The sequence below is a fragment of the Lutjanus erythropterus genome, chromosome 5 (genome assembly GCF_056507025.1).
Source record: "Lutjanus erythropterus isolate fLutEry1 chromosome 5, fLutEry1.hap2, whole genome shotgun sequence".
Lineage (NCBI taxonomy): Eukaryota > Metazoa > Chordata > Actinopteri > Lutjaniformes > Lutjanidae > Lutjanus > Lutjanus erythropterus.
In genome coordinates, this window is record NC_139321.1 from 9,232,016 (window position 1) to 9,257,381 (window position 25,366).

Sequence of the window (25,366 nt, forward strand, 5' to 3'; positions counted from 1 at the left end):
CCCAGGGGTTTTATCTACAACCCATCCTGGAGGTTCTACCAAGAACCTTTTATATTGCAGTACAAAAAACCCTAGACAAACCCTTGACATAAGAAGTCTTCATAGATTTCAACAATCCTTGAAGAACTCTTTCTTCCAAAAGTGTCTGGACAAACACTTTCCTTGAAGAAGGGTTCTTCAGAAGCAAACAGTCCTGGGTAGAACTTCAATGTTCTAGCTAGAACCCTGTTGGAACTCTTATTTCTAAAAGTGTAGACACACACCCGTGCCCACACAAACACACGCACACACACTGAGGTCTTTAAAAGGACCTATGTGAATTACCTATTACAGCCCACAATGAGCCAGAAGGACAGTCGGAGGCAGCCAATTACCTCTTCTCCACGGAGGTGATATTTCTCTCCCACAGCTAAACTAGGTCAACCCCAAACCTCCCTGGCCTCACCTGGGGTGGAAAACCACCCTTCATTACACACACACTCACAGATACAGACACTGGCGGACATAGGCACACATAGAGACGTACGTTGACACGTACACACCGAAAAATTCTTCCCTGCCGGTGACAGGAGGAGAAATGGGCCAGCGCGTGCTGTGATGGATGGCCTTTATGCAGGTCATGTGTGGTGTTAAGAGAGAAGCCGCACCTCATCAGGAGCACGCCGCTGTGCAGGGTTCATAGTGATCAATAGATACTCTTTCCGCCAACCCCAACCTCCCGCTACTCTACAAGATCTACCCACCATGCTAACAAGCAACATTAGCCATTCATAGCGGTTACAACTTCTGACAAGGAGACCGCTCCAGGGATTTCATGATCTGAATGCCACCTTGTATGGATTTTGTCGTATTGTCCGCCATGCAGCGCGCCATCGATGGCCATTAGCTATCATCATGTAGCTCCGATGACTTCCACAGCACATTGTGGTGAGTCAAAGAGCACTTGCCTTTTTCAACAGTTACTCACCCTCTCTGTTTCCATAACAAACAACATCGCCTGCCATCAGTGTCATATGGTAAGGTGCAGAAGACCCCCCAAAGCAGCCTTTGAAATGTCAATGGCAGCCGGTTCTGCGAAGCACATCTGTTCATCTTTGGGCAACAGAGTTATATATAGTATACCCTACCTAAGTAACCAACTGTTAAGGGGGGACATTGCCTCCAGTGACGTTTTTAATGGATTACGCTGTTCCTGACAAAGATCAGCCAATTTGTTTCTCCCATAATTTCCCTCCCATGTTCCTCACATTTTCCTTCATCTTCTTAAACCGCCACATCTTGCCCCCTCCTCTCCTCCCTTCTCCTCCTTCCCCCTCTTCTCCCATCTGTTTATTTTCCCGGATATTACGAATTTTCTCTCCTTCCATTTCATCCCATGTCACCTCTTCGCTCTTCAGCGCGTGAGAGAGCTGACCACAGTAATTAGTTTTTGTTTGCTTATTAATTAACTCAAATTAATTCATTCACGCCTTTCAACATTTTGTTTTCAAAAACAAAACTGAATCACAGTATGAGTGGTTAAACTATTTAGATGTTAAAGCCTCACAGGAGGCTAATCATTTGAGTATGTTTGGACTTTTTAGTTTCAGATGTGATGGTGACACAAAAAAGTAGAGAGTAAAGAAAAAATGCAACTACTGTGTGTGAATGTCATTTATATTAATCATGTAACATTTTATGATTAAATTAATTATGATGTTTTCTAAAATGATGGCAGTTCAACAAACATATGACATTTTATGTCAATATATTAGTTAATTAATTAGTAGATGATTAATTGAATATTTTACGTGCATTTTTTTCTCCAAAGAACATCATCCTGTGCTGACTGATTGACGTTTAATTCCTGTGTCTTTTTAGGAGAATTATGGCAAGGTTGAATTATTTTACCTGAAAAACATACAGACGAAATTGTTTTTTTTTTTTTTGACCTAGAATCCTGTCAGTTCTTCCTCTCAGGCTGCTTATGGCTCCAACAAACTCCACCAGTCACAGGCTAGAGAACCCTAAATGTTGTATGAGAGATGAAACTCAGGGCAAAAAATGTTGTTGGCTTATTACTAAGAGTGTGCAAAAATAATTAAAGGCGTCTTAGAGTGTGTCAACATTTTTAACGTCTCACAATTTCTCTTGTGTGCAGTTCGGTAGCTGGACAGCAAGATGACAGTGTTTAAAGACATTAAAGTGAGTGAATCCAACTGCATCGGCAAAGTAGAATTTGAAAAGTGAGGAACTATCCAGGAGGAAAAATTAGTCGGTTTGTCCCATTTAAGAATTATACCTGGCCTGGGATTTGCAGGTGATGATTGATTCATTTAGGAAAATTCAACTCATGAAAACTGAAATAATAGAAGTCTATAATAAAAAGACCATTTTCAGTACATGGCCTTACTATTTCACGGCTTCGCTAAATGCTTCGTTTCTGGATAGCAGACCGTTGCTATGAATAACTTGTTGCTATGTTATATAATATAATATGATATAATATAATATAATATATGATAATATTATATGTTGCTACGGGTGCACTTCAATGAAGCAGTAAAATCATTTTTGAATCACTGTTTTGTGCCAATTATTATTAGCTGGACAATATACTGTTGGAATTTATTTCACAATAACGACCCACTCAGTGTACATTATCCCTTACATAATACAGTCTTAAAGGCCTTATTATTTCAGTTCATGTTTTTGCTTCGGTGTTGCACCTTTCCGAACAACACCAAACAAATTAAGTAGCACGAGCTACAATCTGTACCCCTTTTCCATGTGCTGAATTGGCTTGACTCAGTTTGACATGTCAGCGCAGCACAGCAGGGATTTAGATCTCCATTACAACAGAGCTACCCGCATGAGGGTTTGTCTTTTAACAGAAGACGAGCTTAGCTTGAATCGAGCAACTGTAAAAGTGGCAGATAAGCAATTTATTTTCTTTAAATCTTCGCAATAAAAGCCTCTGTTACAAAGATGCAGGAGAGAAACTAAGCTTTAATCCACAGAGATTCGGTTAGAAGCTACAACAGTACTGCGAGCTGAGAACAGAGATTTTTTAAAAACGCCTTTCTCTGTGCTCTTGTGCACACATGAGTTGGTTCTCACAACACATGCTTGTTTTAGGAGGTTGGCACAGGGTGGCCACAGTGAAGGAGACGTCATTGCAACCCTCTCGGAGGCGAGTCAGGCATTCGCAAATGCAAATCAGCGCAGCACGGTATGGCAGAAAGTCTCAATGGAAATAAGCTCCAGTATAGTTTCAGGAGCCCCCGTAAGTTTCGGCCCCTGAGGCAGTAGTCTGCTTTGCCCACTTGATAATCAAGCTTTCACGAGGCCAACGCCACCAAGTGGAAATTACACCACTGATTGAACAGAATTTATCTGTGTTTATCCTCCATTACATCCAAGACTGCAGACACTGAAATTATGACCCAGACTGTTTTGGCAGCTATTCTGATTTTTGTTTATGACAAGTGCTCACAACGCTGGTTGAGAGTAGTGCTAAATATATACATTTTCCTGAAGTGAGTCTGGAGCGGCTGACAATAATGGCAGGAAATGGGCAGTTAGTCAAAAAAAAAAAAAGATCTTTCCTCTAATCATCGGCTAAAATCTTTTCTTGTATTGTAAATTTGATTCGGAACAAAATGGTCAGACGGCTTTTCAGCGTACAGTCAATCCATGTTTGCTGCTACGGGGAAATAGCCTATTTGCTCCTGAATTGCCCTCTTGCAGCCAATTTGAGCTAAACAGTAGTGTGTAGTGGTGACCAATCTTGCGCTGGTTTAATTCCAGCAGAACAGTGTGTGAGCCACAGTTGGTCTTGACCCCATCAAACAGGCACAGCAGGACACCTCGCTGGTCAATGGAGTGGTCAACAGGACTGTGGCTTTTATTGAAACACTGTGGTTTGTGTTCAAAGGACCTGACCTAACACACATATTAAGTGCACTAAATGAGAAGGAGGGGAAGTCTTTTTCTTTCTCCTGACTTCTCAGTGGAGTCTATATGCTTCCAGGCTACAGTAGTGTCTGTATGGATTTCAATTTATGCCATCACTTCCATCACTTCCACTTGTACATTCTAAACAGAAAAGTCAGGTGGTGAGGTAGAAAATTTACTCAACTGCCTCTGCAGAGAAAAAAGTAGAGCTCAATTGAATTGAATTGAATTGAAGTGTAACCAGAGGACTAACACAGTATATCTGATGTTCTCAGATAACAGGTTGATGCTTGGGATTGGAGGGCGTTCTAATACCTGAAAGCATATGAGGCTCAATTTTTCCCTCAGTCTGAGTCAATATTAATAAGGTTTGATCTTTATCTGATCTCTTCACCCCACCAAGGAGAATATAGATGAGATCAGTGCTCTGTTTGAGCAGCAGTTCAATACATCTCAAGCTCGATAACACACATCAGGCTGCCTGAACAGGATATAGCTTCACTGCAAATGGTTAAGAAAAATCGAGGGTGGCATTTTGATGTGGACTTCTGCTGCGAAACTTAATAAATGCTTGCTCAAATAACAGCCTGTCTCTTGACATAATTTGGGAGGTGTTCGGTGTTTGGCTTGTAAATGCCTGTCTCTAACAAACACCTGGTCAGCTTAGTTGCTGAAGCAAATAAACACATGCCGGTATTAGAGGCTTTACGGTTCTGCTGTCTATATGATCTCAATCTGCATGTTTCTGCACCTCCTCTAGATTTAGACTTCTGTAAGGCTGGTCAGATGAGGAGCCCCGACTTCCACATCCACCAACAGCAGCAGCAGCAGCAGCACCAGGAGGAAGAAGAGGAAGCGCTGTGCTCCGGACCGGCCGCTCACGTCCACGGCCGTGGCTACTCCCTGGGCGTGGGCTCGGACGTGGACACTGAGCCGGAGGTGGACCCCTCTCCTAATCACGGCCTGCAGCACATGTGGATGCGCGGCCTGAAGTCCGAGCAGAGCTCCTGCCTCACGAGCCGTGCCAACTCCGCCCTCTCTCTGACTGACACTGAGCATGACAGGAAGTCTGAGCCGGACAATGGTGAGTGAAATATTCTTCTCATAATGTCTGTTTGTACCTGGATGAAAAGGGATAAACATGGGATCCTTCCTTCTTACCCAGCCCCCTTATTGTAGCTATAAAAAGCAACAAATTCACTGTTGATAAGACACTGTGGTGGTTGAATGGGTAAAGCACAGGGCATTTCTGTGCAGGAGCAGGGTTTGAGTCCCAGCACAGACAACTATTTGTACCCGTTAGTCACAATTTTATTTATTATCAGTTTCAATTTATTTTCAGTTTTCAGTTGCAGCTTGGTCAGGTTTAGGCAGCAAAATTACTTGGTTAAGTTTACAGAAAGATCATGGTTTGTCTCTGTCAGGAGGCCCGGAGCCAATGTGGCTGCAAATGGCATTGTTGACTACAGACACATGGGTGCTTGTCACTGCCATGCTAGGCTATATATACTCGGGTGTAAAGCCACACTGACTATTCCACCCTGGATGCAAGTAGGCACATAAGCTATTCCAGCCCGGGTGCAAATAACATCTGCCTTTTTAAAAATTCTATTATTTTCACAGTTTGGTTAGACAGTAGCTTAAACAATTTGCTTTGGCTTTGGATCTACGGGTGTTAATGAACAATGCGGCTATTTACACCCCAGGTGCAAATAGGAATCTTGGCTACAAACACCTGGGAACTTCTCTTTGCCATGCTAGGCTATATACAACCCGGTAAAAATAACACCATTTGCTATTCCACCATGCATGAAAATAGCATTTTTTGCTACTGACACCTGGATGTTAATAGCATCTGCCTAAAAATTTTAGTGGAAAAGAGGGCGCCTTTGATGATTGATTTGCATGCATGTGAGTATCACGCATCATGTCCTGCAGTTTTGTTTTTTCACTCTGACTGTATTTCACATCACATCCTTACAGTCTCATATTATTCAGAAAAGAAACTTTGCAGCAACTAATGCAAAGAAAAAATAACATACAAAATTAAAACTCTTTTCAAGTTTTAAGTTACAGCCTTGGGCAATTACGTGATTGAAACTCAGTTTTTGAACTAATGCTAATGCATAAGTTCCTCTCTCTTTGAAAGCTCTTTGATGTGACTAAATACAGAAAATGTGCTATTGGTTATTTAGTCTCTGAAGTGAGCTCGTATTGAAGGTGAACCTGGGGTTGACTAGGGATGGAGCCTGAGGAAAGTCCGGTGATGAACATCCAGAGCATATGGCTCCGAGAGGATTGAATATCCATCGGAAGCTGAGGCAGATTTGGGTTTAAGGCTTCGAGGAAAAAGGAATTGTCGAGGTCGGACGTCTACGGTACCTGACTGGCTGCCTGAGGGCAGCTGCCAACTGCCTCTGTGGGAGAACTCCAGCCTGGAAGGAAGGAAGAAGTTGAGAGGCGGGGGTGAGGATATGGGGCCAACTAGTGAAGAGTCTGGGATGGTGCCAGCTATCTGTCTTGCACTGCTGGGCTTGGCTTGGCTCCCCGCAGATGGAGAGTTAGTTAGAGGTGCACACAAACAAAGACAGAGCTCTCCAACCCATCCCCAAGGGCACTGTCTGTTTATGTGCCGCAAAAAAGGTGGAACGCATTCAACGGCTGAGAAAAGGAAGGGTGATAGAGAAAGAGAGGGAGAAGGGAAAAAAACAGGGGAAGAATAAGAGACAGGGAGAGCGAAAAATGCTAATGAGAGAATAGAAATGGTAATGTAATGGTATAATTAGAATGAGAATAAAAGGGAATGAGTGGTTGAGGGTAAAACAGGTGAAGGAGAAGCCAGTTTCGAGTGAGCATTACACAAAGATGGTGGGAGAAGGAGAGGGCTAAGACAGGGGAGGAGAGGGATCATGCGAGGAAGGGGTTTAGGATGTGCTTGTTTATGTTTGGGTTTCACCCAGGGGTGCTGTTTAATGACGGCCGGATTGGACATGGAGTCAGCCTTGTGCAAAATCACAAGATGGAAGAGGCGAGAGTGAGAGTGAGAGGGAGTGGGAGTGCTTGCAGCATTACACAGTAATCAATTTGTGATGGCTGTGTGCATATGGACCAAAGTTATTACCATTTGAGATGAGGGACTCCATCTTTATCCAGGGTCAGAACGAAAGCCGCCAAAAGGGAGTGAGGCAGATGGGCATGCGGCAGAGGAAACAGAAGCAAATGAGGATGGATGAAGTCACAGAAGTGAGAGGAGAGGATTTAAATGTTCAAAGCATTTGGCTTCGCTGCTTCAATGCACCAGGAAAGCGGGTTTATGTGTGGATTTCATATGTCACATGAAGGACTGAACAGTACAGTATGTTCTATGGCTCTCCAAACCTTGACACAATCTCTCTCAAGAACATGTTCTTCCTTTCGCTCAAGCATCACCCCGCTCTCTGTGTTTCCTTTTTTGCAGTGGTATAATTTACTTGGCAACCTCTCTCTCCCCCTCTCCACCTCCACCACCCCATTTATTCTCATCCTCTCCCTGTCCATCTCCTTCTGACACGTGGCCAGGTGTGTCCATGCGTGGCATCCTCTAATAGGAAATGCATTATGGATGTCACATTTCTCTCCATCAGCACAACAAAGTCTCACACGCCCCTCTGTTCCCAGTGATAATGAAAGTTAGAGACACTCGCAAAAAGATGTTGGCGTAAAGGGGCTGAAATCAAAAAGCTAACGTCCCTGCCAAAATGAAAGTGCATTTTAAGTCGGCCCGACCTTGCACTCCCTTTGTCTTCAGAGCGCGCCCCCTCCCAAACCCATTAATGATGTCAGCTTCAAACTGGCAGGAATCCTTTTGTTCCTGGTCTGATTGAAGCTGACAAGTCAATTTAGTCAGTGTGTATGTGTTTGTCTGTGTGCGTGTGGATTTGTGTGTGAGAAAAATAAGAGAGAGGGGGAGCGACAGATTAAGAAAGAGTAAAGGAGAAAGAGATTTAGTTTATGTGTGAAGCCACGTTTGCACAGACGTCTGTCTTTATTCTCTTTTGTGTGTGCGTGCGTGCGTGCGTGCGTGCGTGCGTGCGTGCGTGCGTGCGTGCGTGCGTGCGTGTGTGTGTGTGTGTGCACGCGCGTGTGGGGTGGTGGTGGGGTGCATGTCCAACTGTGACACCTCCCTTGAGGGAGGCTGTAGGCATTCTCGAGCACCAGTCAGACCTGCTGACAAACTCTGGCAAACATCAACACCCTGAATTGACGACAGTGCACCGTTAGAACAGAGGAGATTGACAGTAGAAAGACAAAATGTAGTTCAGCTGGAGTTTACTGCTGACACACACACACACACAGGTACATTATGTGGACAAAAGTGTGTGGAAAAACATATTGTGGTTGCCACGTGAGAAAATTTACAGATTACACCAGATTTTACAAGAAAATATATGAGTGATGACACAATATCTATAACATTAGAGTGCATTACTTACTTTGATCTTTAGTGTTCCCCTTAATTTAAACAAAATAAATTCTTAGAGGTTTCAGTAATAGGATTTATTATCATAAGGATTGATTGGCAGAATATGGAAAGAATGAATTATAATATTTATAAGTATCTTTTCATTACTGTGTAATTACCTGAAAATAAGTATAATTGTGATTGGATTGTGTGTGGGTGCTCTTCCACTGGGGCTGCCATGTTTATTCAGTAGCCCAGACCGGACACACTGAATACTGGCTCTAGACAGAGCCTCATTTTGCAAGTATTGCAGCCAAGATAAGTTCTACTACACTCTAGATTCTCAACCTGTGGTACTTGTACCACTGCTGATGCATGAGCTGCCTCTAGTGGTACACGGAGGAATATTAGAAATATTTTTTTTAAAGGTGAAATGCATTTTAAAACAAGTTTTGTCTTTACTCTATTTTGATTTAATATCAGCCTGATTACTGTTAGTTACAAGCTAAACTGTGATGGCAAGGCAGTAAACTGAGGTGTAAACTGTAGAGACTGAAAACGGGTGGTGCAAAAATACTGGCACTGTTGCTCCACACAGGAACAGAATGCAGATCCAGAAGATTATATTTCAAGCGGCCATGTTGGAAATTAAGTGGATGGCAGTGAACTCAGCGCAAGGGCAAGTGCAAGAAGTGCAAGTGAAGTGTCTACAGCAGCTCGTAGCACCAAATGATGCAAAACAGTAAGGTGGCACTTGGAGAGTTCAGTACTTTCTGATGTGGGGAAACAGCGTTTAGAAGGGGAGGGTGAGACTAGGTGTTTGCAGTCTGTGAGCTCACCGCTTGATGCAACTAAATGTGGTCCTTTAAGTTTCAAGTTGCAATGTCAATCAAACATCCCTCATACTGAACCTAGCAGTTACAGCTGAGGTAAAATGAAACACGAATTAAAAGAAAAACATAGTAGAATAAGACAGAACAATAAAGGAGAAAAAGCTCCAATATAAATAACTAGAAATAAAAAGAATAAGAAGAATAAAAAAGAAAATATAAAATAACGCTAACGTTAAGTACATGACGGTTGTAATGTTAGCTCCTCGTCAAGGCTTAATTTGCCTAATTTTGTCTTAGTTGTGGCAAAGTAGCACCAGCTAATGCTCCACGGTAATGTACTGAACAGAGCACTCACTTTTATGTCTGAGTGAACCCCACAACTATTTGGTGATGCTGGTGTTCTGAATAATTGCCCTTGTAGTGGGTTTCAGTCTGTACAACCACATCCAGCTGCTCATGTCAGGCTGTGATTAGCCTGCAGCGGTGCTTTTTAAACCGGGAACCAGGGACCAACAGAGGCCCTTGAAGTGGGTTGTAGGGGGTCCCCAACAAAGAGAAGAGTAGAATATTTAAACTTTTATCACATTTGTTAGAAGTCGGAATAACAAGGGAAAAGACGAGGTCGGCCGTTTTGATTGATTGTTATATATCGTGATCCTGAGTTGATCATTGATGGATTGATGAAGACTTTATTATCCTTTAAAATTAAAATAAAAAAAAGAATCCAAGGCGATTCCTTAAAACAGCATCCTCTCAAATTGGGGGTTTGTTGTCTAATGTGTTTCTCCAGACATGAAAAAGTTTGGGAACCCCCGGCCGACAGCTTTATGTTTGAAATCTGACTCCTGCCAGTCTGCTGCTGCCGCTGTATGGAGCAGACACTTTTAGTTAGTAATTGTGGTCTCCATTGTCCAACTAGGTATTGATAAAACACTTAGACAACGGAGGCGGTTGGCAAGTAATGTATTTGATGTATGCCCAAACAACAGTGACATCTACTATCACAGCAAGCTTTAATCATATGCATTTGTTAAACATGTCATTCCAAAACCATGCAAACTAATATGACTCTATGTGGGGAATACTTTCACAAGACTTTGAACTTGCATGGCTGCAGGGATTTGCACCCATTCACCCAAAAGAGAGTTTGTGAGGCTTCCACTGATGGCCTGGCTTGCAGTCAGCCTTCCAGTCAAATCCAAAGGGGCTGGATGAGGATGAGGTCAGGGCTCTGTGCAAATCAGTCGAGTTCTTCCACGCAAAGTTTGCCTTACAGACCCTGGCCTTGCCTGAACTTTTGCAGAAAGCACACTATTGTCTGAAATGTCATATTATGTTGTTGAATGAAGAGCTGATTGGGGCTCAGGGGTCGAGCCCTAATCATGAAAAATAGATCCAGGCAAAAAAAAAGTGCATAAAACTACTTTGGCCATATAGTATATAGAAGTGGAGACACACACAGATGCTGCTGCTGTTGCTCAGTAGGCAACAGAAGGAAGTTTTAGACTTTGAACTCACTTTGGTGAGAATTTGATAAGAAGATTGATTTCACTTATCTGTCCATTATATATGGAGTTGCAGCTAGGATCGAGGCGATTAGCTTATTAGCATAACAGCTGGAGAAAGGGAGAAACTAGCTAACCTCACTGGCTAGTTTGCAGCTTTTTTGTTTAATCTGTGAACAAACATGAAATTTAAAGATGACTATTTATGGCTTTAGAGGAAATTGGATGTTAGAATTACTTCCATCCACCCAGCACCTCTCTGTCGCATCCCCCCTAGTTGCCTGACAACCTCAGTGTGACTACAAAACTTTAAGAAGCGCTGCACCATAACTTTTTTTGCATTATTGTAAATCAAACAAACTCAACATGTTGTGCAAAAGAGTCATTTATTGGTAACTTTTTAAAAAAAATTTAGCTATTGAGAAGGCTAGACAAGCAAACCTCCCACACTTTCTATCTGTCTCTATGCTAAGCTAGGCTAATCGCTTCCTACTACCTATAAAGTAAACAGACATGACAGCAGTATTGATTAACTCTGACACAGAAGGCAAATAAGCAAATATTTCTCAAAATTCTAAAGTATTCAATGTGAAAATTCTCCATTTGCAGTGACAGTGATTGAATTGCAAAATTGATTGCTGTAAAAAAAAAAGCTGTGAGGAGAGAAGAGGAGGGCTGATGAGAGAGAAAGCAGATAGATTTGGCGTCAGTCCTCTGAGTTACTGCAGTGTGGAATAATTAAAAAAAACTACATTAGCTTTATTATCTGGGTTACAACACTGTCTTACAATGAGATGCTAATTAATTGACCACTTTTCATTAGTTTAATCAGTTGCAGATTTACTCTAGGCTTTTGTCTATCTTTTTCGCTTATCTTTTTTCCCTCCACTTTTGGGATTGACACATTGGCATGTAGCAGACAGCCTCCTGGTTTTATACCACTGCACTTTTTCATACGCTGTCGTCCAAGCAGTAAGGGTTCTAAGGCAAATGCAAACAGCAGTCCAATGAAAGGCTCTATCACTCATTATGGTAGATAACGCTCTGTGCTAAAATGCAAATATCTGTGTAATTACCATGGCCTGAGTAAGCACTTGATTCTGATTGGCCGCAGGACGTCCATTATTTTTTAAAAACTTGACAACTCCCTTATAACTGTCTGATCGCAGTGCTAAATTAATACACTAGAAAGGTTTGAGTGTTCCATTTCCGCCATACACTGCAGATAATGGTTTGAAGAAAATGGGTTTTCAAATTGCCTCAAACATTTAGAGTCCCCGAGTTAGCAATCAAGCCTTATGAAAGCAGTAATAGTGAAAAACATGGCTCAGTGTGGATGTAATCCCTCCTGCACCGAGACATGTTAGGACACATCTGTTGATCTGACCGGGCAATGACACCGCATTATCCCACCAACAATCAGAACGCAACAGGACATGATGACACACTGTAGGAATAAATTATTTGTTCTAACTTACAAAAAATAGTCTTGAGGCTGCCTTAAAACTTTAAATTGACTGAATTTCAAAAGACAAGTTTAGGTAATCTCGTAAGTTTTAGTTTTAATTGAGTAAACATGTTCAATAAGCTTAAGATTTTAATTTGAATCAGCAACTCTTTCATCTTAGAATATATTAGAGACACACAGTAGGCTTTCATCATATATATACTTCATATATATGAAGAAAAATAAGGGTCTCAGTAGAGTTTTAACTCTCTCACAATGCATGTCTGTTATTATGCTAAATATGTTTCTTTACAAACTTAATTGAAATTTTAAAGTTAGAAAGTTAGAAGAAATTGTGTTTATAAGTGTTTTGAAAAATAAACACAACAGCGTATTTAATTTAAGTTACACTACTGTGGAAAAAAAAGTTGATTCCACTAAATTAGTGTATAATTTTTCACAGTGAAACATAATTAAAATATGATATATAAATAAATAAAGATGCACATTGGTATTTAGCTTCTGTTTGGTATTATCATTATTCTCTGTTACGCGGGCTGATAGTAGATGAATATTTCATGGCAGGATGTTGCTAAATGAATATTAAAACTCTGAGATCATGTGATCTGACACCCAATGGAGACAAAGTAATTTGAACAGAAAAGCAAGTCCCTTCCTTGTTAATTGTCATCAGGCATGAATTTATTTACACTTGACAGCTTGTGTTTCTTGAATTCAAATTGAGCATGCTCATTTCTCAAACAAAATTTCCTCCAAGTATGAATTTCTTTTGTTCACGTGTAAAGCATGCATTTGCGACACTGAAACTGTCCAAGATGGATTTGGAGAAATTTACAAGTTTTTGCTCGTCAAATCTTCAAACTTGTTGCTTTTCGTAATTTTAATATTTTATATCTGAACTGAAAACATTTGGGCAACTAATCTGACGGCATCACAAAAGGTTGTGGGAAATCATGACATACATTTGTTTTAGCTTGTGTTTTGTGCCACAGATCATCTGATAATGAAACAAATTGTTAGTTGCAGCCCTAAATTACAATAAATCCATGTTAATTCACAAATGCCCATTTGTTAGAACTAGGAAATGGTTTTAATGCAATGTTTTCCAACTACATTGCCCTTTTGCTGCTACTTCAGAATGTACTATAATTGTTAGAGAAAGGGGCCAGAAGGCTTTTTTTCACATCTATCCTCACTAATTTCCATTTCTTATACGGTGCTTGTGCAATAAATGAAGGATAAGCAAAATGAATGTTCTCTGCCGTGAATGAGAGTGTGAAAGTTGCACTGTAAAACAGCGGAGTAGATGCCTGCCAGGTCTATACTTACTAACACTAAATGAGGCATATTGCCCCAAAATAGATTGCTGCCATTAGACCTTCAAATAAAGTCATTTAAAATATTTTTCACAGTGTGGCTGTTGTCCTTGCCTTGGAATAAGACAAGCATGAATGTTACCTTAAACATAAATGTTACATGCCGGCTATAAACTAGGTTGTTCGAGGGCCTGGGGGACTGCACAATGTCAAAGAGGGCCCTCATATCCTTTATAAACATGGTCCATTATTTTTATAATGATGTGCCAAAGTTTCACAGTCAAGTTTGGCCAAGTTGTGTTCAAGTAAGTGTTGCAGAAGGTTAGCAAGGGCGTGGAAACAAAGGGTAGCAGAAAATGTGACCTTACGGTTTAATGAGCAAGCATACGGCACAGAGAAAGACAAAGGCAGGGCACAGAGAAGATAGGAAGACGGAGAGGCTCGCTGGAAAGCGAAGACATTGCACAGGATATTAGTGGAGCCATCTTCAGAAAATCCTGCCGAGATTTAGCTTCCATACCAATTTGAATCATTTGATACATGCTATATAGGTACGTTTTGGAATACGTTTGGATAAACTGATGGAATCTGGTGAAATAGCAACAGGTGTTACACTGAATTCAAATGGGAATCAGATTTTCAGGATTTCTCCACTTTATGATGCAAGTCTGACATTTATTAGGCAATCTGGACTTTTAATTAGATAGAGAGGGAATTACAAATGTTTCATGTAAGCTCCCTTATCCAAAAGTGTCAGATAAGAGCATTTAGGCAATGTGAATGAAATGGGTTTTATGTGTTTTTCCTCCTTCTGATGTTGGAGGACACAAATCTCCTTTTGGCAGCTCTGCAGCTGTGTTAACCTCAGCGGAATCATGAAACTACAATACCCTCAGAGATTTAGACATCCGCAAATGTGCCAATGCAACCACACATATGGACGTGTACAGAGGCCGCATCCCACTGTCTCCTCTAACCTCCCTGGTGTGTTTGTGTGTGCGTGCAGGCAGAGGTCTAAGTGGCAACACCAGGCAAACAGCCGTGCTCTCTAACTTCCTCCTTGCCTTCCCAAGGCCCAAGGGGTTTTGCAGGAATGGATTTGTCTATTAGCTCGTAAAGAACATTGCTCAGTGCCATATCGATCATCTGAGCTGTAACATTTAGGGTCTTTAAGTTGTAGAGTTGATCTAGTGGTACACGGACTCCCCTGGCGATTTTACCAGAGTGAGAGATGATCAACTTAACCCTGGTGCTGCGCTTGGCCAGAGGAAACGCTATAAACACGTCCGCTGGAGCCAGAAAGCGTTTTTATTGAACCGCCCGTTCAGCCATCCCGAGGAGGCTGAAGAGCTACCATGAATCCGCCAGGTGCCTCGTTGTAGCAACAGTGCAGTTGTGTGGTTTTCCTCTCGTTGATAGCAGGCTCATCACGTAGTTAGCCATGCAGGCTCTTGTTCCTGACAAGCTGTCAGGATGTCGGACCCCACCCTGTTGTCCTAATGATGGACCTTTACAGCTCACTGATCCAAAAGAAGACCTACTGGACTGTACTGCTGGTTGATGGGGGGTTAGGGATGTGTGTGTGTGTGTATGTGTGTGAGAGAGATAATTTTCTGTTCGGTCTCTCCCTGTGAATGCTTACACCCCGCCCTCCTCCATTCTCATCTCGCTGCCATGGCAACAGTCATCAAATCAGAACATCAGCCGTGGCTTTCATCTCACGCTGTCCGCTGGCTGCCTACAGGCTGTCTGTATACATAAACTGTGTGATGGAAACATCACAGAATCCGGCCTCTACTTGCCATTTTAATAAGCGGTCACATCCAGCACGATCCCGCGATCACCTACACAGCAGAGGGGGTGAGAGGCGAGCTCATTTTTTTAATAAACAGTCGAATAAGCGGGCTTAAAACTGTTTTCGGTTCCCGGCGCTGTTGGAGTATTAAAATGAGAGGAGAGCATGGTGAGTGGCACATGAATAAGCTCACAGCAGAAGGGAACAATAGCCCTGAGAGTGTACCGAGAGATTAGTGCAAATCAGAGTGTTCTGCACTGGGGGAGAGAGGCTGAGAGGGGGCGGAGGACACAAAGGTGCCTGTACTGTACGGACGCACACGCACACACACTCAGATGCCCACACATGGTCCTGCTGTTTTGTTTTCTGTGAAGGGTCAGTGGGGTATATTATTTGGGAGGGGTGCAGCCCAAAACACAGCTGGATTGACAAGGAAATGGTTGCCATGGAAGGGAGTGGGAAATTAGAATGTTTCAAAATAGAATTTCCCTTTTCTTTCCTCCTTTACCTGAGGGGCCTCTATGCAGCTGTAGCAAAAGATGCCAGCTCCTATAAAGGGGCTAAAAAGTCTAATTGAATAACGATGGAGAAAGGAAAGGAAAAGTAAGCAAATCAGGACCTTTATATCCCACACAATGCCGTCTTTAGTGCGGATGAATGGGACCTGTCGCTGTGCAGGCTTCTGCTGTGAAAAAAAAAGCTCATCTGAATAACGAACCTACAGGTTCATTGTTATTCTGATAATCAGAATTGTCATCTGAACCTGCACAGGCATTGGAATGCATTTGCCAAGAGGATGAGTGATAGTAATAACAGCGTAGTGGTTTCCCCACCATTAACAATCGCTGCCATTTTAGTTTAACCGCTTGTAGTAATAGCTGTTCCTCTGTCGCAGCCGTCGTGATACTGCCAGGGATACTTCTGCCATAGCTGCGCCAGTGCCAGTGTTAAAGGCTGCCATCACAGCCGTGGTGCCAGTAGTAAAGGCTGTTGTTACATGGCACGGTGCCCTGAGCCTGTCAGACCTCCAGGGTGTGTACACCACCTGTCATTATCAGCTCTCAGCCCTGGCAGCTACGGACAGCTAATGGTCCACTGGGTCTCACCCAACAATCTGCTGACCAGTACGAGTGCTGCTGGTTGGTTGGATGGCTGGACACCTACGCACACACATGCCCACAGACACACAGGCATGCACGTGCTCATTTGTGCAGACTTCTGCACAGTAATAAACTGTCCACATCTGAAAAGACCCACCAGAAAAGTAGCTGTTTAAAGGGATAATTTTCTCCAAAATCAAAATTACACATCTTTCCTCTGGCATGTAGTTCTATTTATCTATCTAGTTTGTTTTGGTGTGAATTGCCAAGTTTTGGAGATATCAGCTGCAGAGATGTCTGTCTTCTTCTGAATATAATAGAACCACAGGCGGATATTTTGTCTCACAGGGGGGATTCACGCACACTCATGAGCTGGTAGCAGAACAAACTGGGTAACTTCTTCTATTCACTACAAAGTCTGCTGCAGCTGCGTACTCTACCACCCTACTGTGATATGTGTCCTTATGTGTTGTCTGCACAAGGGGAGATGGAAAGACACTGTGCTGCTGCCAGAGGAGTGCTGACTGAGATTACAGCAAGCATGGGGATACATGACAAGATAATAGTTTCTAATTAGAGAAGGAAGCCCTGCTTGGCTTGGATGACTGGTGTGATGGGTGTTCTATAGGCAAGTAAGTCTTGCTTGATATAAAGTTATGCAGAAAACCATGGAAAAAGACTAAGGCACTCTGTCTTCTGGTGAAATAATAATAAGAAAAGTCTGTTGATTTGTCTGTCCTTGAAGAATACATTTTATAGTATTATTTCACCAGAAGAAAGAGTGCCTTAGTTTTTTTCCCCAGCTTTACAAAATAATAGATTTATGTGTATGTCTCACTTTCCTTCAATGAGAACTTGATCATTTGATTTGTTTTAAGTCACTTAATTCATATATTAAATATTTTGCCATTAAACAGAGACCCGTGATTGTGGGTAGGTAGTGGACCAAACCACTGTGAAGCCTTTAAGGGGGGAGATGCAGTCTTTCAAAACATGAAAATGCATTGTTTTGCATGTATAATTAGCACAGGTGTTTGTTCACAATGCTGACAGACAACAGTGGTTATAGATATTAGTAGGGACATGTTCCTTCTGCTCTACCTAATTCTATACCCTTAAATGGAACCAAATGGCACTTGGCATGTGGTGGTCAAAGTGGCAAACATTTGAAAAACTTAACAGCAGTGTTTCTTAAAGGAATCACGACCCTGTTACTCATTTTAATCCACAGACCTTGTGAGCAGTGTAATATAGGAACTGTTTTCTCCATACCATAGACAGAAACGCACATTTCTTTCTTTTCTTCAGTTCCTCAAATGTCCATATCAAACACGCGACATGATATGTAATGGGCGTAAGATATTTTGCACATTATATGAAGTAAAAGTTACAAATAGAACAAAATTATAGCAAACTTAAATGAGAAAATGATCAAATATACATACAACTCTGCCCATAAAGCCAAAAAACAAAAAGAATCCACATTACAGTTTTCATTTTTGCACATATTGGACAACATGGGGGTACCAATATAGACCAATATAGCTGTAACAACTCAATATTGGTCAAATAATATTGGTCAGCAGATACAACAGTCAGTTTGAGTTTTGTTTTGTTTTGTTTTTTAATTAATTTTTCTTGGCACTTTGTGCACCACAACCCGAGTGCCATCAACTTCCATTATATTCAGGAGAAGGCAGACAACTCTGCTGCCGATATCACTAAACTAAATTAAACACTCGAACCAACTAGATGGATAAAAAGCACTACAGCCGAGAAGAACTGTCCCTTTAAGTGAGGTACGGGTTGAAGCAAACACGTAAATGAAAACAAATAGTGATATATGAGCCTATTTCACTCCGTTCACTTTGCCCTGGGATGGACTTCTTCTGCTCACTGGAGAATTGTCTGTATGATTGATAGTATTGGATTGCAACCTCGTCACAGGCAGCTTTTAATTGAAAAAGCTACAATAGGACTTTGGACAGCCATTAATTGTTACGGTTAATTAAGGTAAACATTAAATGAAGAGAGTTTTAATTGGTTTCTCTTGATGAGGGTAGGGATCTAGGGTGACCAGAATCTGCATATGTAAATAACTGAAAACTCCTCCAGGCCTCGGCTTAACTCAGAGCCTCAGAGTCCTCCCTGTCTCTCTTTGTCGGTTTCTGTTTATTTTCCTCTATTTCTGTCATCGTCTCTCTTTCTTCTTTTTTCTCTCTCTTCATGCGCACAATCCTCGGCGCACACACAAACAGATTCATGCACCTTGGCCCCAACCAAGCTGTCAGCAATACAAATGGGGTGCTTTTGTCGAGTGACATTGATGTGATGTATGTACATGCTAAATGCTAAACTGGCTCTCCCTGAAGAGATACATTTGTTAAGATGAGACATGACAGATTGGCGTAAGACATCACCTTCATATTTACAATACATGGAATTATCCCAAGGCCCACAACATTCAAGCAGGCTGCGTTTTTATTTTTAGCTTTTTTTTTTATTTCTGAGAGGATGTTATATGCGTGTGCCCACTGGTGCTCATCATCGGGTGTTTGATTGACCACTTTCTCCTTGCGTTAAAGATTCATTTATATGCTGTCACGCTGTGGCAGAGATTGCAATGTGTACATATGGAAAATATCGCAGATACATCAAATAATAGAGGCTCTTTTTTTCCCATTTTTTGTCCTCTGAACAGCTGCCACCTGTGCCAGAGGAGAGGGCGTTAATAGCGCACCAAGTCACTTCGCTAGATAGATCACCCTAACACCAGATAGATAATCATGCTGTTAAATAAATAGCTTCTTAAAATGCTTCAGAATGCTGCTAAAAGCATGAGCATTTTATGGGTGATTTGGGAAAAGAGAGTGGAGGTGTCAGGGAGAGGGGGGGTGGTAGTGAATTTGCATTGCAGCGTCTGCAGTTGAAAGTGTGTGTGTGTGTGTGGACGAGGCGAGCAGACAATTGGACGGCTGCTCGGTCACCCGGTCACCCTGCTGCAGTAGAAAAGCTTCTCATGGCCAATGCGTGGCTCTTGCCAGTGTTTCACAAAAACTGAATGTGCTACCGCTGTCCAAACAGATGCTCAATGCCATTTCCAGATAGTGTTTATGTGTGTGCGTGTCTGGTGGGCGGTGTATGTGTGTGTGTGCGTGTGCGTATGTGTGTGGGTGAATGGATGTGCGCAGCGTATTTGTGTGTGTCCATGCGCTTCCAAGTGAGAGTGCACTTTATGTTCGTGTCTGCGTGTGAGTGTGTTTAGTTCCAAACAGATGTTTTTTCCAATGTGTGTGTACTAGCTGAATCAGATCAACACCAGCCGGTGCAGTGAGTCTGGCCAAGGTGGATAATATTCAGTGCACGCTGTGGCCAATAACACACACACTCACACACACATTGAAGGGACTAGGTAGAGCAAGTGGTAGAAAGAGCACATGCAGGCAAACCTTTAGATTGAACTTAAGCATTAGCTGACTCCATGGAATAAGCGTAAACAGCAGATTCACTCAACATGAATCATCAAGATTGCAAGTAACATCGCAATAAAGGCATTGGAAGCAATCATTAAGAAAAGGAAGGGAGCAAATAAAAGAGCACATAATCAAATTCAAGTAAATGAGGACGTGGTGGAAGCAGTTGTGAGGTGTATCATGAATGAATGGACTTCATTTCACTCAAGGGGGGCTGTGTGTTTATGTGCTGTAACATTTGTAATAGACCTTCTTTTAATGTGCTGCACTATTAATCCAACCGCAACAGGAAAACCCCTCCCCTCCCCACCTCCCTTAGTGTAGTTTTTCATTCTGGGATGGAGCATAACAGCTTACAATAATGATGGGAGAATATTTTTATGATCAGAATTAATAGTTGTTTTGGACATGGGTGCTGAATTTCAGAGGGTGGTCTCAGGTGCTGTGGTTAGCTAGCCAATTAATCCAACGTTAGCTCCCTGAATTGGTTGAAAGCCTTCATCGACTGACTTTTTTTTTTAAATGCTTCTTGCTGACTTGTTTCGAAACAAGAATCCTTAACCCTGTAAAACCTGACACATCAAATACTTGCCAGAAATTATTATTACATATTCTTTAATTTAAGTGTTTATTGGACCTTAAAAAAAATCTATACCATTTACACTTGTGATTTTTTTTTTGTATGATGTTTGATATTATTTTAGAAACAGAAACAAATATTGTCCCTATCTGTTGGAAAAATTGGCACACATCAAATGGTTTGGTTTCTTCTTTCAGGCAGGAACATTTGTTTTTATTTCACCTCGTGGTCGGCAAAAACAGCTCGGTCAGTGTAATCTGAAGTCGTCAATGTAACATGTAATTAAAGCCCAGGGATTGTTTTAGTGGGAATCAATTAAAAAGACATTTATTAGCAAGTGCTCACTTGCTAATACATGTTTGCCACATCCAGGTGACTGTAATGATTACAGGTTGCATATATTAAAAAATGCATATAAATGTCTCAATTTCCACTTTAAATTAAGATGACATTTCAAGCTTTAATTAGTTTATTTAATGGCATATTTGTGATTGTGGTGGGGATAATGTAGATTGCATCATGATATTCATTAAAATAATGGATTCACAGATATATTATCTTTTATTCCAGCTGTATCATATTTAATATACAGATTTTCATCATGATTTTGTCATGAAATAATGCACAAAATTTGAAGTAATTATAGGTTGTTTTATTAGTACAATATAACTGTTAGTTTTACTGTAATTTTTTTCAGAATTAGAAAAGATTTTCTTGCCAGAAATGTGCAAGTCACTCCATGAAGGCAGCCATGTTGTTTTTTCCACTCACTGGTTTGCAGCTGCCTGCAATGCACTGATAGTCCATCAGAGGGCAGAACACATGTCTCTGATTGCATACAACATTTTTTTCAGGAACATATTGATCAACTGATGTTATAGAGGTTACAGAAACTCATGTATCAAGTATGATACAAATAGCGTCACAGGGTTAAGTCTTAAATATGCACCTTATGGCTACATCATATTGTGGTAAAAAAAAAAAATAAACAAACAACTGTGGCCAATGGAAGTCAGCCTATAAATCTTTCTGCCAGAAAGGGGCTTCTAACACATGGTTAATGGTCAGTTTTAACCCAAACCATGATCAACTAAGCCTAAAAATAAAAAGTTATCAATAAGCATCACGTGGGAGTTAAACCTCAGTCCTGTGCTTAACCCATTCATCCACCACAGCCTGCTCCTGATGTGGACTTGTGTTGCCCTTTATACTGTCACCTGTCTCGCTAAAGCCAGACAGGGCTTTCTGCCAGAAGGTTCTGAAGCCTGACTTTTCCATATGCATGTGTCCCTGACAAAAAGTCAACATCCTCAGCCGCTGATAATGAGTGGAAATAAAGGAGCATCATTTCCACTGTGAGCCAGTTAGTACACATATTGTGTTTCACATAATCCTGTTTAGCTTCCATGCTTGGACATTTAAGACAGAGATTATTGTTGATCTTTCAAAATCAAAAACTTCAAGGCCTGTCCACATTCACAACACGCTCCAAATAGTCTCTCCTCTTTACCATATATCTCTCAGTCCTGTCCTTACAGCTGAAAGATATTTGTTCAAATTCTGCCACTTTTGCCAATCTGTGAACTATTCCTGAAAGGAGGGCTCACCTGGGTTCCTCCAGTGTCTCATTAGAATCGGCTTTCCCATCATTATGTTGGTCTGAATAAAGGCCTTGGCTCCTTGGTGAGATGTCATTTGCGGGTCTCCGAGAACGTATAGCCTCGGACAGAAGTCAAAGTTGGTTCGGGTAATGTTTTTTATGTGATCGTGAACCTTTCACCAGTAGCTCTGAATCACGTAACATTCCCATGGTAAATAAATAAGAGTTCCTTCAGAGCTGCAGCGCCTCCAACAGTCAGCACTGTCCCTCAATTTAAGTCTGAACAGCCTAGACGGGGTCCAATAAAAGCAATTAGTAATTTTAAGCTGGATTGATCTGACTTTGATTTCTCTTAATGTTTTCACATATATGATCCCACTCTTTCTCTGTGACGTTAGTGTTCAGTTAACTTAAAAGCATAAGATATGCTAACTGCCTGCTGGAACAAACATTGCATAATAAATAGGTGACTGTTGAGGTGGGATTCCTTTCCCTATAACTTGGACAAGCAAGTGTCATAGTTGCAAATACTTCTACGAACTACTTCTGGGTAGGTTGTATTCAGTAGCCAACCTCTCGAATCCCAGACTGTTTTTTAACACTAAGAAAGAAAAGGATGAGGACCGACTAATACTTTTGGTGAAGATAACCGCATCTCAGTTAAAAAGTTTGGACGGGGTTGGTGAATTGTAAACTTCCCTAAATCCAATAAAGATCCAGACTGTGCATCTAACTGAGCCTAAACTTTCACAGCTAGAATCAGCTTTACTGGCCAAGTATACACATACAAAGAACTGGCTGGGTTTTTTCATTGTTCTATACACAGGAACACACAAAGCAGCTAAGAGCAAGAACAACAAAGCTGAACAAATAGAAGGAAAAAGAATAGACAGAATAAACAGTTCTGATAAAGTGTTATCCAAGAACTGTCTCCAACAAAGTGGAGTCCTGAAGAAAGGCCTTTTTTGTACCTGTAACCACTCAGAAACAGTTAATAAAAAACTCCTTGGCCTTGAAGATAAGCTGGTTCAGGCAGCTACTGTAGATTGGTATGCTAGACAGACATGATAACATTTGAGGCTTACATAGAGCAGACAAATCATTGAAGACATTCTTAACGCTCTTGCTCTTGTTTTTTTTTTTTTTGTTTGTTTCAGAAAGGCTGAGAAAGGCACTATCCTACAAATATTTTGTGTTACTTTTACTACAGCCGCTACCCCACCCCTTTAGAAGAGTCTATACAAAGCAATGCAGCAATTGAACGTGAGCAGAGATTATAACCGCTTCTTTCACTCTGCTGTCACTCAAGTAAATATTGGACCCATTTTCACAAGCCACATATCTTCCAAACATTCTGACATGAGTACATTTTCAAGTCTGTACTTTTACTCATACTTAAGCGTGCACTACAAGCTGTAATCTGCTTAGTTACTTTTAAACCCATCTGCATTTTAGTAGCCAATAAGGTGATCTGAGCACAAACTGGCCGATGAGAACCAGGACATACAAACAAAAATCAAAACAAAATGCTGCAGCACACATTTGGAGATTCATTCATTTTCTGTAACCGCTTATTACCGAAGGGGCTGGAGGTTATCCCAGCTGACATTGGGTGAGAGGTGGGGTACACGCCAGTTCACCGCAGGGCTAACACATAGAGACAGACAAACACTCACATTCACACCTATGGGCAATTTAGAGTCACCAGTTAAATTAGTATGCATGTCTTTGGACTGTGGGAGGAAGCCGGAGAACCCGGAGAGAGCTGAGGGGATTCGAACTCTTGCAACCCTCTTGCTGTGAGGCAGCAGTGCTAACCACTGCACCACCGTGCAGATTGAAGGATGTTAATGATTAAACATTAATCGATTTAATCAGCAGTCATGGCAGCAGTTGCACCTCATTTGATGTCGTTTTGTCATTTGTTGAATAAGGAAAATTAAACTTTAACTTAAAATGAGAAAAAACTTTATTCGCATCTTTGATCGACACACAAGACTGATGACATGAGATTCGTTAATGTGACAAGTCAACAGATAAATGAAGAATAACACACACTTTAAATCCCATTACTTTGTTTTATTAGTTCTGATCACTTTTTTTTAAATTACTCATAAACATTTTATGGTAATTTCAAACCTATAAAGTCGAGGCTTAAAAACATTTTATTCATTTATTTTTCATGACCTCTAAGGCCCACCTGCAGGGCTTTCATTTCCCACCACAGCTCACACTTTAGGAATCCACTGGGGCAGCTTGTAATGCTTTATCTCACATTGAGCATCTTTACTACAGCCCCCCTGCACTCCACAGCATGAGCCTGCTAGACTATGATTAGATAATTACTGTAGATGGGAGTGGTGAAAAATATATGGCAGTATACATGAAGCGTAAAGCATAAAGGTGAGCAACACTGGCTGACACTGTAAGCTGATTCCCCCTTTGTCCTTCTTGAACCTCAGGGTGTATTATAATCTGCTCGAGAAACTACAGATCTGTAGTTTTTAGACCGAGTAGATATGCCTCACCGATTCTTAAGGTCTCTTTCCCTCCCTGGAGGAACTGGTGTTACATTCAAGGTACATTCATCTATTGTTTTTCTGTCTGTGGTGGAATAAAGGGAATGACTGCAGCCCTGCCTGAGCGGGGAAGATCCCCGTACGATTTGGGAACGAGCTGAAATGAGTCTAGCGTGTGAGATGTGTTGAGAGATGATCACCTCGGGGAAGCATGAGGCGAGCCCCCTCGTAGCTGCAGAGCGAGGAGGAGATAATGGGGTATGCGGCTGACAATAGGTGGATGCGGTTCTTCCTTCGAGTCTTTTTGGGTCAGCACCAGAGATGGGTCAGCTCACAGACGGAGCGGAGGAAACAGTGGTGGGGGGGAGAATGAATGAGAGTAATATCTCATATGTCTGTCCTTGCCCCCGGTTGCCCTCAGTCAAATTCTCACCATTATGCTTTCATGCCTGATTTATGTGATGTGGATGATGTAGCAGTATCTTTTCTTTCTGCTTTACAAGATAGGAAACTGAGGGGTGGCAGCCACTATAAACCAGCTGTATTTCTACCTGCACAACACAGTGATCCAAATAGTGATTAAATATAAATCTTCTGGGCTTGGACTAACTACATCCTCCTGTCCTAATAGCCCAGGGTAGTGCTACTTTTTTAAAGCAATCCAGGCACAGTAGAGTAATTCGATTTGATTGATTTCAACATGCATTATTCACAGTGAGCTGTGAACCTGATTTGTCATTATTTGGGTGCTTGAAAATTAAGTGGTTGCAACTTAAAATATTAAATTATTAACTATTATT

General features: G+C 41.5%; 1 protein-coding gene across 1 annotated transcript in view; it reads left to right on the plus strand.

Moving 5' to 3' along the window:
- tenm1 (teneurin transmembrane protein 1) overlaps positions 1 to 25,366 on the plus strand; it is a 259,840-nt gene that overhangs the window by 25,917 nt on the left and 208,557 nt on the right. The window contains exon 3 of the mRNA XM_084718704.1: positions 4,697 to 5,020. Within this exon, the coding sequence (XP_084574830.1) occupies positions 4,697 to 5,020 (324 nt within the window). The remainder of the gene's footprint in view (positions 1 to 4,696; positions 5,021 to 25,366) is intronic.